At 33.3% G+C, this 12,725-nt stretch overlaps 1 protein-coding gene across 1 annotated transcript in view; it reads left to right on the top strand.

The window, feature by feature from the left end:
• GRIK1 (glutamate ionotropic receptor kainate type subunit 1) overlaps positions 1–12,725 on the top strand; it is a 160,069-nt gene that overhangs the window by 110,371 nt on the left and 36,973 nt on the right. The window contains 3 exon segments of the mRNA XM_032220354.1: positions 4,209–4,249; positions 4,251–4,314; positions 11,565–11,609. Of these exon segments, the coding sequence (XP_032076245.1) occupies positions 4,209–4,249; positions 4,251–4,314; positions 11,565–11,609 (150 nt within the window).

Genomic DNA, 12,725 nt, shown 5'->3' with positions numbered 1-12,725 from the left:
CAAACTTTAAATACCACAGAATTTTTCACTGGCCTTCATTGATGCTTTGCATATAGAAGAGATTGAATGATGTAATTGTTTATGCAGCACAGGAAATATCAAAACAGGGATCCATATTGTTTTAAGTTGCAATTTCTATGAAGACAGACGCACTCATTATTTGTTGGGTTATCTGGTAAGCATCCAATAAATTTTATGTAACAACAAAATGAAACATTTCTACATTCTACATATAGCAATGTAGCATAATTTTCCTAGCTGAAAATAGTCTATCTGTTTTAAAGTTTTATATTTTTGGTTAATGACCTAAATAAATAGAGTTCACAATATTAAAAATATAACTTCAGACTTAATAAAGTTTTCTTGATAGAAATCACCACCATCACCATCTCTGGGTTGGGAAACAACTTTGTTTGTTTGTTTGTTTGTTTGTTTGTTCATTCGTTCATTCATTCATTCATTCATTCATTCATTCATTCATTCATTCATTCATTCATTCATACATTCTACAAATAACTTAAGTCAGCAATCCTATCCAAGATACTTTCTCCTCCTATTTTCCCTACAACAACCCTATGCCATGGGTTGGGTTGAGAGAATGTGACCCAAAGTCAAAAATTCAAAACACCGTACAATTATTTCATAGCACAAATGAAACATTCTGGTATATGTAAGAGAATTAGAAATCAGTCTATGATTTCTCTGTTGATTTAATGTAACAGAATTAGAGATCATCAACTAGTTTTCATGTGGGTTGATATGATGTACCATGCATTCAGATACAATCAGTCATGTAGAGTAAATCTTTTCCAAAAGGCTTTGCCCCTATAACCTTATGTGTATATAATTAAGAAAAAGCAGTATTTCTTTGCAAAAACAAGGGTGAGGTTTTTCTTGAGTAATAAAAGGAGGAACTGATGGCATTCTTGAGAAGAAAAATATAACTATCTTTCCTCACTTTATTTTCTTTCTCAAATCAATTAGCCTCAGAAAATTGGACAGGATAATAAGGTCTCTGGGCATCTTTTCTCAGTATATTGTATAATCTTTTCCTTTAGCTTAAATAATTATTCCTAAATCTGTCCCCTTCAAAATATTTTCCTAAAACAGCTGCTGAATAAGGATTAATAATAAATAAGCAGCACATAAAGATACCTCATATACGCCATTTGATCTACACCTGGCTATTTTTCTTATCATTCCAAGGCAATTTCCTAGGTTTTTAAGAAAAGCTGAATGCTGAAAACAAAACAAAAGGAATCCCAACCTACCACACATGCAGAAGTAGAAACACCAGGCTGCAGAAACAGATTTCAAATGGCCTTTATCATTTGTAACAAATTGCTGGTGTTAAAACCATATTAAAATCAATTTTCCCATAATGTTAATGACAAAATACAGTCATTTTGTCTGCTTCTTTGGAACACTTCTATGGTTATCCAATTCAAATGAAGATTTGAAATTGGAATTAGGAGCTGCCAAACTCTTTGTGATACAGAATAAATAGGTTGCAGTACTACAAGGTCACAGATGAGTGAAGTTCATCTTCATTTTCTACATAAATATAGGCGGAGTTTATTCTGTTGTGACTACATGTGCATTCTTAATGCTCTCATCATATACAGTATATCATAGAAGTGAGTATGCTTTCTCATCATATACAGTATATCATAGAAGTGAGTATGCTTTCTATGTGTCCACATCAGAATAACAAGGACACACTTTTACATAGTGGAATATATTATGGATGCTGCATTTTTATGTATCATTGTTTCAGAAATTCAATATCATTCAGAAACTATCATAATAGCCATTTGCCTAACAAAAAGTGTTCATCAAATCAATTTTCAATGCCTCTTATATGTATCTTTCTGTGTGTGAATCTCACTGAGATACATCAGATTGCTTTGATGTGGCAAAGCCTTATGGAGGGATAAAAATCTATTTCTCTCTCTCTCTCTCCTCTCTCTCTCTCTCTCTCTCTCACACACACACACACCACACACTCATTCTCACTCTCACTCTCACTCTCTCTCTCTCTCACACACACACACAAACACATGCTTTTTAATTAATAACAGAAAAGGGGAGCAAAACACATAACAATGTTATAGTAATGGAGATACATATGTAAAAGAGCTCTAAAAGTGATAGAAATACAATAAAAATAATATACAATGTCATAATAACACAGTTAGAATATATATATATATATATATATATATATATATATATATATATATATATATATATATATATATATATATATATTTAGTGTCACAACCCCTGGTAAGCCTCAATTATGGGAGGAAGCTAACTGCTAACTAGCACAAATAAACACACACACACACACACAACATATATATATGTGTGTGTGTGTGTAATAAAAATATTATTCAAATATATATACATATCTAATACATTGATATAATTATCATGTTTTTAAAACACCATCCCAGGATTTTGGTAAGGATTTGATTGGTGGATTAAAAATGCCAAATTCAGTCTAAACATCTGACTGATTCATAATAGAAAAGTCCTGTATATGCCTTGTCATATTTATATGGATTGAATGAGTATTATAGATGATTTATACTCAACATTAGTGATATGAAATTGAAGATTTGAGATAAATATAAAATCCAATAAATATCTGTAAATATGTAGAATGTAGTAATGTTACCATAATAAGATGGGAATGGAAATATTATTATCTCAAGTCACTACAAAGAGGATTATTTTCTGTCATAAATTAATAATTCCAGGAGTTGATAATGCTGTGATAAATGGTAATTCAAAATTCCTTGAAATTCTTCTTTCAATTTCATTACTGCATAATCTGCTTTCTGACTTCAATAATTGTATTGTTAAGTATCATTATTACAGGTAGTGCTCGACTTTCAACCAGTTGTTTAATGACTGTTCGAAGTTATGACAACTGAGAAAAGATTTGTAAGGCACTTCCGATGTCATAAAATGTCACTCTCTCTCCCCCATGGCCACATATCATGATCTAGGTCAGTGATGGCTAACCTTTTTGCCATTGCATGCCAAAAGTGGGGGGAGCACAGAAGGGTCATGTGTGAGCATGCCCACACCCATAATTTTATGTGTGTGACCACCGTGCATGTGCACGACCCCCACCCTCCCACTGCTTTTGGCTTGGGATGGACACATTTTTGCCCTCCTCAGGCTCTAGAGGCTTTGTAGGAGCCTAGGGAGGGCGAAAATTGCCTCCCCTGCCCCCCAGAGGCCCTCCAGAGACTTCTGGAGGCTTCCCTGAGTCTCTGGAGGGAGAAAAAGGTCCAATGCACAAACTGGAAGTCCATTCCTGAACTTCCAGTTTGCGTGTTAGGTTGTTTTTTGCTGTCTGGAGGCTTCAAGGAAATCTCCTGAAGCCTCCGGAAGGCGAAAAATGGCCCAACACGCAACCCAGAAGTTCGGCAATGGACTTCCAGGTTGCTATAGGGCTGTTTTTCATCCTCCAGAGGCTTCTGGAGGCTTCCCTGAAGCCTCTGCAGGGAGAAAAATGGCCCAACTGAACTTCCAGTTTCCATGTTGGATTGTTTTTCACCCTCCGAAGGCTTCAGGGAAGCCAAAAAAAATGGCCAAAAATGGAGGCCGAAGTCAGCTGGCTAGCATGTGCATGCAAACTGGGGCTGACAGGGCAATGCCTCGTGTGCCCTAACAAATGACTCCGTGTGCCACCTGTGGCATGTGTGCCATAGGTTTGCCATCACAGATCTAGGTGCTTGGCAACTTGTTATCAAGTGCTCTGTGAACATGTAATTGCTATTTGTCAACTGCCCTAGAATGGCCAAACTGTTGGTGCCTGCTGAAGGATTTCCTCTCACCTCCATACACAGGGAGAAGTGTGTGGAAATCCTGCAGAAGAAAAGTTTGGATATTTGGAACTTTGCAGAAGTTCCCTTTTGTGGATTGAAGGGAGGGAAAATCCTGAACTGGGTTAGAGAACAAAAGTCTGAGCTCCATTCCTGCACTGTTCAGGTTCCTCTGTGTGTGTAGTCTTTAGCTATTGATGAAATACTAAATTATAGAATAATCATAGAAGACTACTTTAACCCATTTTCAAAAGTAATTATATCAAGAAATAGAAGTTACACATTTATTTTTATTTATAAAAACTGAAGCTAAATGTACTGCACATAATCATATTTCTATCTCCCTCACAATCTGGTTTTTTTTAGGGCCACTGGACTGGTTTGACAGGACGGATTTCTTTCAACAAACAGATGGTTTAAGAAAAGATTTGATTTGGATATCATCAGCCTGAAGGAAGATGGAATGGCAAAGGTAACCAGTTGGTACACTGTATCCTAATGTGACCCAAATGGTACAGTCAGCAAGACTGTAGATATTTAATTGCCTAGTGGACTACAGGTGGATATATCTTATCTATACCATAAACTGACCAAGGCACATTGAAATGAATATTCAAGTCCTTTCTCTACCACTTGCTTCTCATAGCAACCTATGGAAATTAATATTTTTCTCAGATTGAAAAAAAATACTGCTAGGGACCCATATCATCTTATCAAAAATCATTCAAATTGGCAGCAAAATCAAGATAATGTATTAAAATTAAATGCCATATAAATTAAAAGACTACTATTGTTTTTCTTCTGCAAAAATAGAACTCCTGCAAATTGTGTTATTTTTCATATTCCATAATTAATATAACCAAATTTAGATAGGAGGACACTATCTTCCTTTAGTACTTTCCATCATGCTGGGTAGAGACCATGACTATTTTAAATTGAGCCTACATCCTGTCATTATTATATAAATTATTTTTAATATATTCCCTGCAGCATTATAGACCGTAATACTTTTAAGTCTAAGAGGGTTAGTTTATAGAAAGCTCTATCTTGTTCATAATCTGAAATGAGGACAGTAACATTTTACAAGTACCTTATTATAAACAATTTTCACAATATTGTGCATGGGGCTTAGAACTATCCCACCCATTTCTGTTATCTTAAAAAATAAGGAAAATGTTTTCATTTTTTAAAAAAATAAATTTGATAAGCTTTGTATCAAGCTATCCCAAGAACATTGCTCTCCTCTTGAAAGAATCCTGTTTTTCAGAGGCCTTGTGCAAGGTCAGCAAATCAGATAAAGTTGTTTCTATGTATGGAGAACATTTTTTGAACAATGTTTAATGTAATGATATAGATTTCCCACTTAAACTTATCTTTTCTGGTTGGTTTGCAAATCTCCTTTTACCTGGAAAAATTGATTTGTGCATTCATGTTGTTATCTTTCATCTAAGCATGTGGTTTCCCTTTGAGGATCATTATCTCTTTTTTTCTTCCTCAAATTTTTGAAACTGTATAGCTATCATAAGCAATATGATAAGAAAACAAAAGCAATTTCTTTATTCTCCCAAGATCAGAAATGAACTTTTGGAGTGTTTTGCTAACACAGTAAAATCCAAGTCAGGACATTGCTTTATTGCCTTATTTACTTATTTAGTTGTTACCATAGAGTACCTTCTATGTTCTCTACCAAGGTTATAAGGAGACTTCTCTGGTCTCATGGTAACCTCATATTCCCATCATACGTGATCAATAATACATATATTTGAGGATCAGTGCTGCCTTCTGCCTGTAGCTTACGTACACATGTTGCTTTTGGAGACAACAGGAAGCAATGATGGCACAGTACTGGATGTTCTCTCAGTACAGGTCTGGCCTGCAAGAATTAATAACCTCTAAATAACAGCAAAGAATTAAGTATTTAGGATCTCTTTGTTACTGTTTCGTGTTTCTCCTGGTGCTCATTGGGCCACATAAGGCAAATTCTAAATTATTGTATGCTGGCTGCAGCAGGCCATGATCCGGTTTGTTTTATTCAAAGCTATTACTATTGTAGTTCTGCCATTGTTCACCATCTTCTCTTTGAAATTATTAACAAGGCTTTCAAAAAAGCAATTGTTATATGGATTCTTCCATGCAGCCTTATTTTGATGGTGGAATTTTTTTTTTAAAAAAAAGAGTCTGTTTGGTGTACTATAGTTCTTTGTTCAATTGATCCACTAAGCCCCCATGTATTTAATGCCTCTAAACAAAGGTTGTTATTATACTATTACCCCAACCAAGTTCAGAGAATATCCAACACAAGGGACAATAGTGTGGTTTGTGCTTTTAGATGAGCTTGAAAGACTTGATATTGCTGTCACATGCTTTGCATATCTCACCTATTTGGGTCCTATGCAGTCTTCATTTCAAGGTCATTAATCTAAGTTTCCAGAGTGGCTGTCAATTGGCACAAAACTAAAAGTCACCTCTTCAATGAAGCAATACTGAAAAATGGTGCACATCTGATCTTTATAAAATAATGCCAGGTATAGGATTAATAAGAGATAGGTTCTACACATTTTAATTTCCTGAATTATTATTATACATATCTCATTCATCTTTAGTTCAATCTGTTTACCACAGAAATGTGAAAAGGTGTGTAAAAGGTTGACTTTAATATCATGCTCTGTCATGCACTGGCCAAGAATAAGATCCAACTGGACACTAAGATCCAGTGGTCTAAGGTAAGATCCATGGAGAGAGCCCAAACTTGGATCTCATCGTGCAAAGGAAACCTTTTTTTGGTAAGAAATGTTGTAATATAATTATGTATGTCTAATGTATGTGAGTTCTCTGCATATTTATTCTGTAAATCTAGGCCATACCCTTCAAAATACATATTTCATACTTTTTCATATTTCTTTCCATTTAAAAAAATCCCCTTTACAAAGCATTTTTATATTGTGAATCAGTGGAATTTTAGAGACAAAACAGAAAATATTCCTATTAATTTAGCAGCCATTTCTGGCTACATCTCTCTACTTTGTAATGTTCAGACCAGTTCAGAGGATGCCAATAATGCTTTACTTTTGAAAATGTTTGCGCTACCCAATCCTATTCTGATTTTGTTTTGCAGTTCTAAAAATATTCAGTGTTTCTATCAACATATACATTTTGCATTTCTTTAATAATTTCTTAAATGGAAGGTTAGGATAAGAATATTTTCTGCTGATACATTAGGTTCTTCACTGATGGACAGCCCGGGTTCAATACCCGAGCTCCATATAATAGGGTAACTTTCTGTTACCTGGCCAGGTTCCTGCACACCTAGAAGTTTGAAATCATGCAAATACAAGTAGATTAATAGATTTTACTGCTTTGGTGAGCATATCTTTGTTTTTCATTACTCTATTTATACAATAATGTGAAGATTTTATGGGGTGTCCTGAAGGTGCTTTTTCAAGAGGCAACTGGACTTTGGTTTTTCTTTGAAGATGTTTCACTTCTCATCAAAGAAGCTGCTTCAGATTTGAAGGGCTGAAGAAGCATCTTAGATGAGAAGCGAAACCAGAGGTTGGCCTTGTTTGGCCGAACGGGTAGTGGTATAGTGGTCTGGAACCAGCAGCGACCCAGGCCCGCCATGCCCCCGAACCGGTTCCTCGGTCACCGTTGCTGCCATTTTGTTTTTGAGTTCTGCATATGCACAGAACAATTTTAATTGAACTGTGCATGTGCGCAAAGCGCACACACGAGTGAACCATCAGTAAAGCCAGCCAGAACCCACCCCTGAGTGAAACATCATCAAAGAAAAACCAGAAAGTTCAGTTGCCTCTTGAAAAAGCATCTTGGAACCATAACCTGGATGACTGAGAATCTCCATAGACATTTTATGACGTGTTACCTATTTTATGGAGCATTAGCTATATTGACTTTCCTTAGTACTTTGTTTCCTTAGTTCTTTTGCAGTTAATATTGTTAGGGTTGTGTGTGTGTGTGTGGTGTGTGGTGTGTGTGTATTTCTCATCATCGGCCACAGAAGGAAGATAAGACACTAATAGGTCCTAAAAGTTTAATCAGAACCCATATCGATATTTTATTGCTTGATGTTTTCAGGAGGTTTGTTGATTTGATCTCAAGTTCATGAATTCAAAACTGGAGGAAACAATTGCTGGTTATTGATCATTTGAGATCAAGCAGGAATTTCAAGGGGGTAGCTCAATTTCAATAAATATAGGCAGGTTTTTTGTTATTTGAGATTTATAGATTTAGTTTGCTAGTAATTTTCATGCACTAAAATTTTAATCTGGAATTATGTGTATCAAACCTAATTGGAGCCAGAGCTAAGTGTAGAATTATAATCTTGGATAGCCATGCCTTGTTTTTCTTTAAATCTACAGTATATGATTAGATGTAATAGAAGAGCCACTTTATATTTTCTTGCTGACGTATTGGAATAATTTGTTTTATATATTAGACGAGGAGAATGGTATAGTTATTATGTCTTATTACTGCTGCTCAACTGTAAAAGTAGCCATTTCAAAAAAATTAAGTTTAAAGACACTTCCACCTTGTATCCCAGAAAATGTGCTATTTGACTCTTCCCCCCCCCTTTTATTGAATAATTTCTGAACATCAGTTTTTTTTAAATCTGGGGTTCTATTTAAAAAGATAAACTTTAGCTGATTCCACAAGCATTCCGTAAGCTAGTTAAGGATGGAAAGCTTCTTGAACTGACTTTGAGGCAATCTACCTTTCAAGCAGGCTTAGAGAAATGAAATCAGAGCAAACATTGATGAAACTGGTAATAAGTAAATGGACCGATAATAGGTAAATGGAACGTTTGTGGGAAAACTCAAAATACAGGAAAAGTTCCTCATCTTGGTGCACTACAACTTGAATAAATGGCAAATCTGATATATATATTAGTCACACCCCTGGTATTCCCATTATGGGAGGAAGACTGCTTCCATTATCTGTCAATCGTTGTCACAAGAGACCATCCGACAGAAACCCAATATTTTTACTGTTGCCTTTGTTATATTTGTGTTGTATTTGTGCTGATAATAAATAAAGGGAGACTAGTATAGATCTATTTCAAGCTATTTAGCTCTCATCAGCTATCCCAGTAAGGGTATGGCTAGCTGATGAGAGCTAAATAGCTTGAAATAGATCTACTAGTCTCCCTTTATTTATTTATCAGCACAAATACAACATATATATATAATAATATATATTATATATATATATATATGTATATGTATGTATATGTATATGTATATGTATATATGTCTATGTATATGTAGATGTATATGTATGTATATGTATGTATATGTATATGTATAGTATATGTTATATGTATAGTATATGTATATATATATATTCAGATTTTATTATATATATAAAGAAAAACTATAGTGTGCAGTCTGAAATGATTTCCACCTTGATCCTCTAAAGGCTCTACTTGTAAGGACGTTCTTCACTCATATGAATTCTATTTATTTCACTAAAACTTGTTATACTGATATTTTGGCCCTTTATTATTCTCGCACTGCCAAAGAATGGATACAAATCATTATAACTAGTTTGAAGAGTTGCGTGCATGCTATTTCAACTATTGCCATTGATACTATTAACATTGAATGTTATTTGATTTGCTGAGTGCCATCATTTAATATCTGAATGCTTTTTCACTACTCAAAGTGACATAAATTATTTTTTATATATATGTCACTTTCCTTCACCTAAATACAGCAGACTTGTTTGCATCTGTATTAGTTTATAATAAATCTCTTTTGGAACATATGGAAAAATAAATAAAAACGAGCCTTTGAATGTAATACAGACCCAGTGTGTAATAGGTAACCAGTAGATTCTTGTAAGCTACTTTGAACATTGGAATATAGAAATTTATATAAACCATAAATCAATAATAACTCAAAGAAATAAATGTACTAGCAATATACAGTCTATTTATTTATATTCATGCTTTAATTTTAATAAATTGATTGTGATATATGTTTGAAAGGGAATTGATATGCAATAGTTTTTTACTTATATCTAAGAGTTTAATAATATATGTATCAGCAAAAAATGGTTTATTCTATGATAATTTATATTTACAGTTGTCCAAATGCACAAATATATTGTACATTCTGCTGTGAGTAGAAAAACATCAATTTAATTGATATACCTTTATCTAAGAATTAGTGTAGAATTCTAATTATAGAAAGCCACATCATATTGTGTAGGTAGACAAGGATCTACAATATCGGAAACTAGGAATTGTCCATGCTTGTGCTAAGGTTCAAAGGTGACAAACATGAAAACATACTCTTTACTTTGGAGACATATATAGGATTTTGACAAACTAAACCCAAACTGAACCCAAGATCAGTCAAATGTATAAGCTGAACAATAGATATATTGATCTACATTTAAATCTGGAAACCAGTATCATTCTGATATGCCACTTTTTGTAATGCCACAATTTATGTAATGCATGCACAGATGAATTTAATAGATGGTGATGCTCACATATAGCTCCATATTTGAAATGGAATCATCAGGGCTGATTTATGTTATTTCATAGCACACAAGTTTTTACTCCTCTGCAAACTACCCTTATTGGCCTAAAAATGATCTTATAGACTTCATTTTTCCTTATAAGAAGTAAGCATTTGTGAGTCTCTTTAGAAGTTTTCACAGCCCTACTTCCACATCCATCACACACACACATAGCTAATGTTCACAATTATATGCAGTGTGGACAAATCTGAAGAAGAAAAAGATATGTATTCAGGGCAAGAGACACAAATATTTTATTTTACCAAATTACTGTGGTAAATCATTGCATGTATATCTGTGGTTCAGAGTGAGTGGGCAGAGATTTTTCTTAAACCCTCTTATATATCTTTCACAAGCACTGTATTTGCATGAGGTGACGTCATGCTATTTGTTGAACTTCATATTTTGCTGACTTCTTCAATAAGATGTCAATATATAAGCAAAACTATAAGATTATATATTCTATCAAGATGGACTTTAGAATCCCATAAGATTAGATCTGGTTTAGAAATTAGTAGTCACCATATAGTCCAGTTTGAACCCAGTTCAGCATTATGGATCCAACATTACTTGTTTATCCCCTTCTTTCCCTAGTTTGGAAAAGTGACAAACAAGGGTAGAAACTTTTTGCATGCATAGTACTGTATATATGCAATATTCAAACGTTATACATCTCATAAAGCTTTACTTTGTGATACATACAAATTGGTTGGAAGCACATAATAGAAAATATTTCTAGTTTACAACAGAAAATATAACTATTAAAGTGAAAAGGATTGTCCAAGTTATTCCTGTCTCCATATAATTGTACTGTAGTACTTATTTATAATTACAAGAACAGAACAGAAGAAAAAATGCTCAGATCTAGTACAGATCCATATATTAATTACAAGCAAAATGTTTTGTGATGTTTTCTGAAAATAAGGACCTATAGAAAATGCATGTGAAGAAATATGAGAAATTGAAATAAAATCAATAAGAGATAGATGAAAGATCAGTACTATTATTATTATTATTTAATAATTATTAAATCTAATAATCCAGCGATAATTAACTCAGTAAATCTTAATGCTAGTAGAGAATTATAATGAAAATCTAAGTATACAATTATAATAGTTTTGCATTTTATTTTTAATGAAGCATTGTTATGTGTTCTTTCTTGTTCTTTTATAAATTAAGGTGGCTGGTGAAGTTTCTAATCATTTATATAAAGTTTGGAAGAAGGTTTGTATCTAGACAAGCTGTGTAAGGAACTGTTACTTCAAGTCTCAAACTATTCCTTGGGATTTTGAAAAATGGTATTAAATTGCAGTTTCGCGACAATATATTAGAATGTGTTTTCCTGTGCAAAACAGATTTTTGAGCATATAGGAAGTCTTGCTACACAATAGACTGGGATGAATACATTATAATTACAATTTAGAACACAATGACGTTATCAACCTGGTTTAATCCAAATCATAGCCAACCAAAGTATTAACTGTACTGCCAAAAATCAAAATTAAATTCTCATTGTTCTTTTATGAATGAATAAAGATCTCCTCTTTCAAGGATATGTAATGGTTAGTAAAAGATTTAATGGAAAGGGTGTTAAATGCATTATAAGTTATTGTTTTACCATCAATTTGCACCTTATAATGATTGAATCAGATTCCTTTAATTTGATTTATAATCCACCTTTTTGTTCTAGTGAGCACTGGATGCAGCTACAAAAAATGTTTTGATCAATGAAACATTAATGTGGATGATATTGAATAATATTTTTGCTTAATATGGACTCATATAATATATATGGGCACACACATGTATAAAAACCAATATCAGTTATAATATAAATGTACATTATTTTTAATTAAAGAACACTTCTGTCCACATAAGAGACATATTGAATGACTGGAATGAAAAGTAATGAATCCATAACAAATTCCCTTGCATATTGAAAAATATTTTGGTGTCATTAAATAGAATCACTTCCTGTTTTTTAAATCTCTTGTATCACATTTTGAACCACAAATAAATTAATCAGGAAACAGCTTTTTTATAATGCACCTATTGGCTCAGTATATCTAGTTTGAGCTATATTCCTAATAAAATATCTAATTATTAAACTTTTTATAACTGTGAAGCTAATTAATAATAAGGAACAAAAGTTTATTTAAAGCTGAATGCAAAGATTCAGTTTGGTAAATGATTCAGATCATTTGAATTCATTAATGAAGCCAAATAAGTCTGGTTTCTTGAGTCAAGGTCTCAAATTCAGAATCAGAACCAATTTGCATGCTCTTAATATTTTTATTATCAGTAACTATCATCTACAATCTGACATGTAATAATATATGT

Source organism: Thamnophis elegans, chromosome 6 (assembly GCF_009769535.1).
Source record: "Thamnophis elegans isolate rThaEle1 chromosome 6, rThaEle1.pri, whole genome shotgun sequence".
NCBI lineage: Eukaryota > Metazoa > Chordata > Lepidosauria > Squamata > Colubridae > Thamnophis > Thamnophis elegans.
Note: the sequence above shows the minus strand (reverse complement) of the source record. Positions and strands in the feature narration are given on the sequence as shown.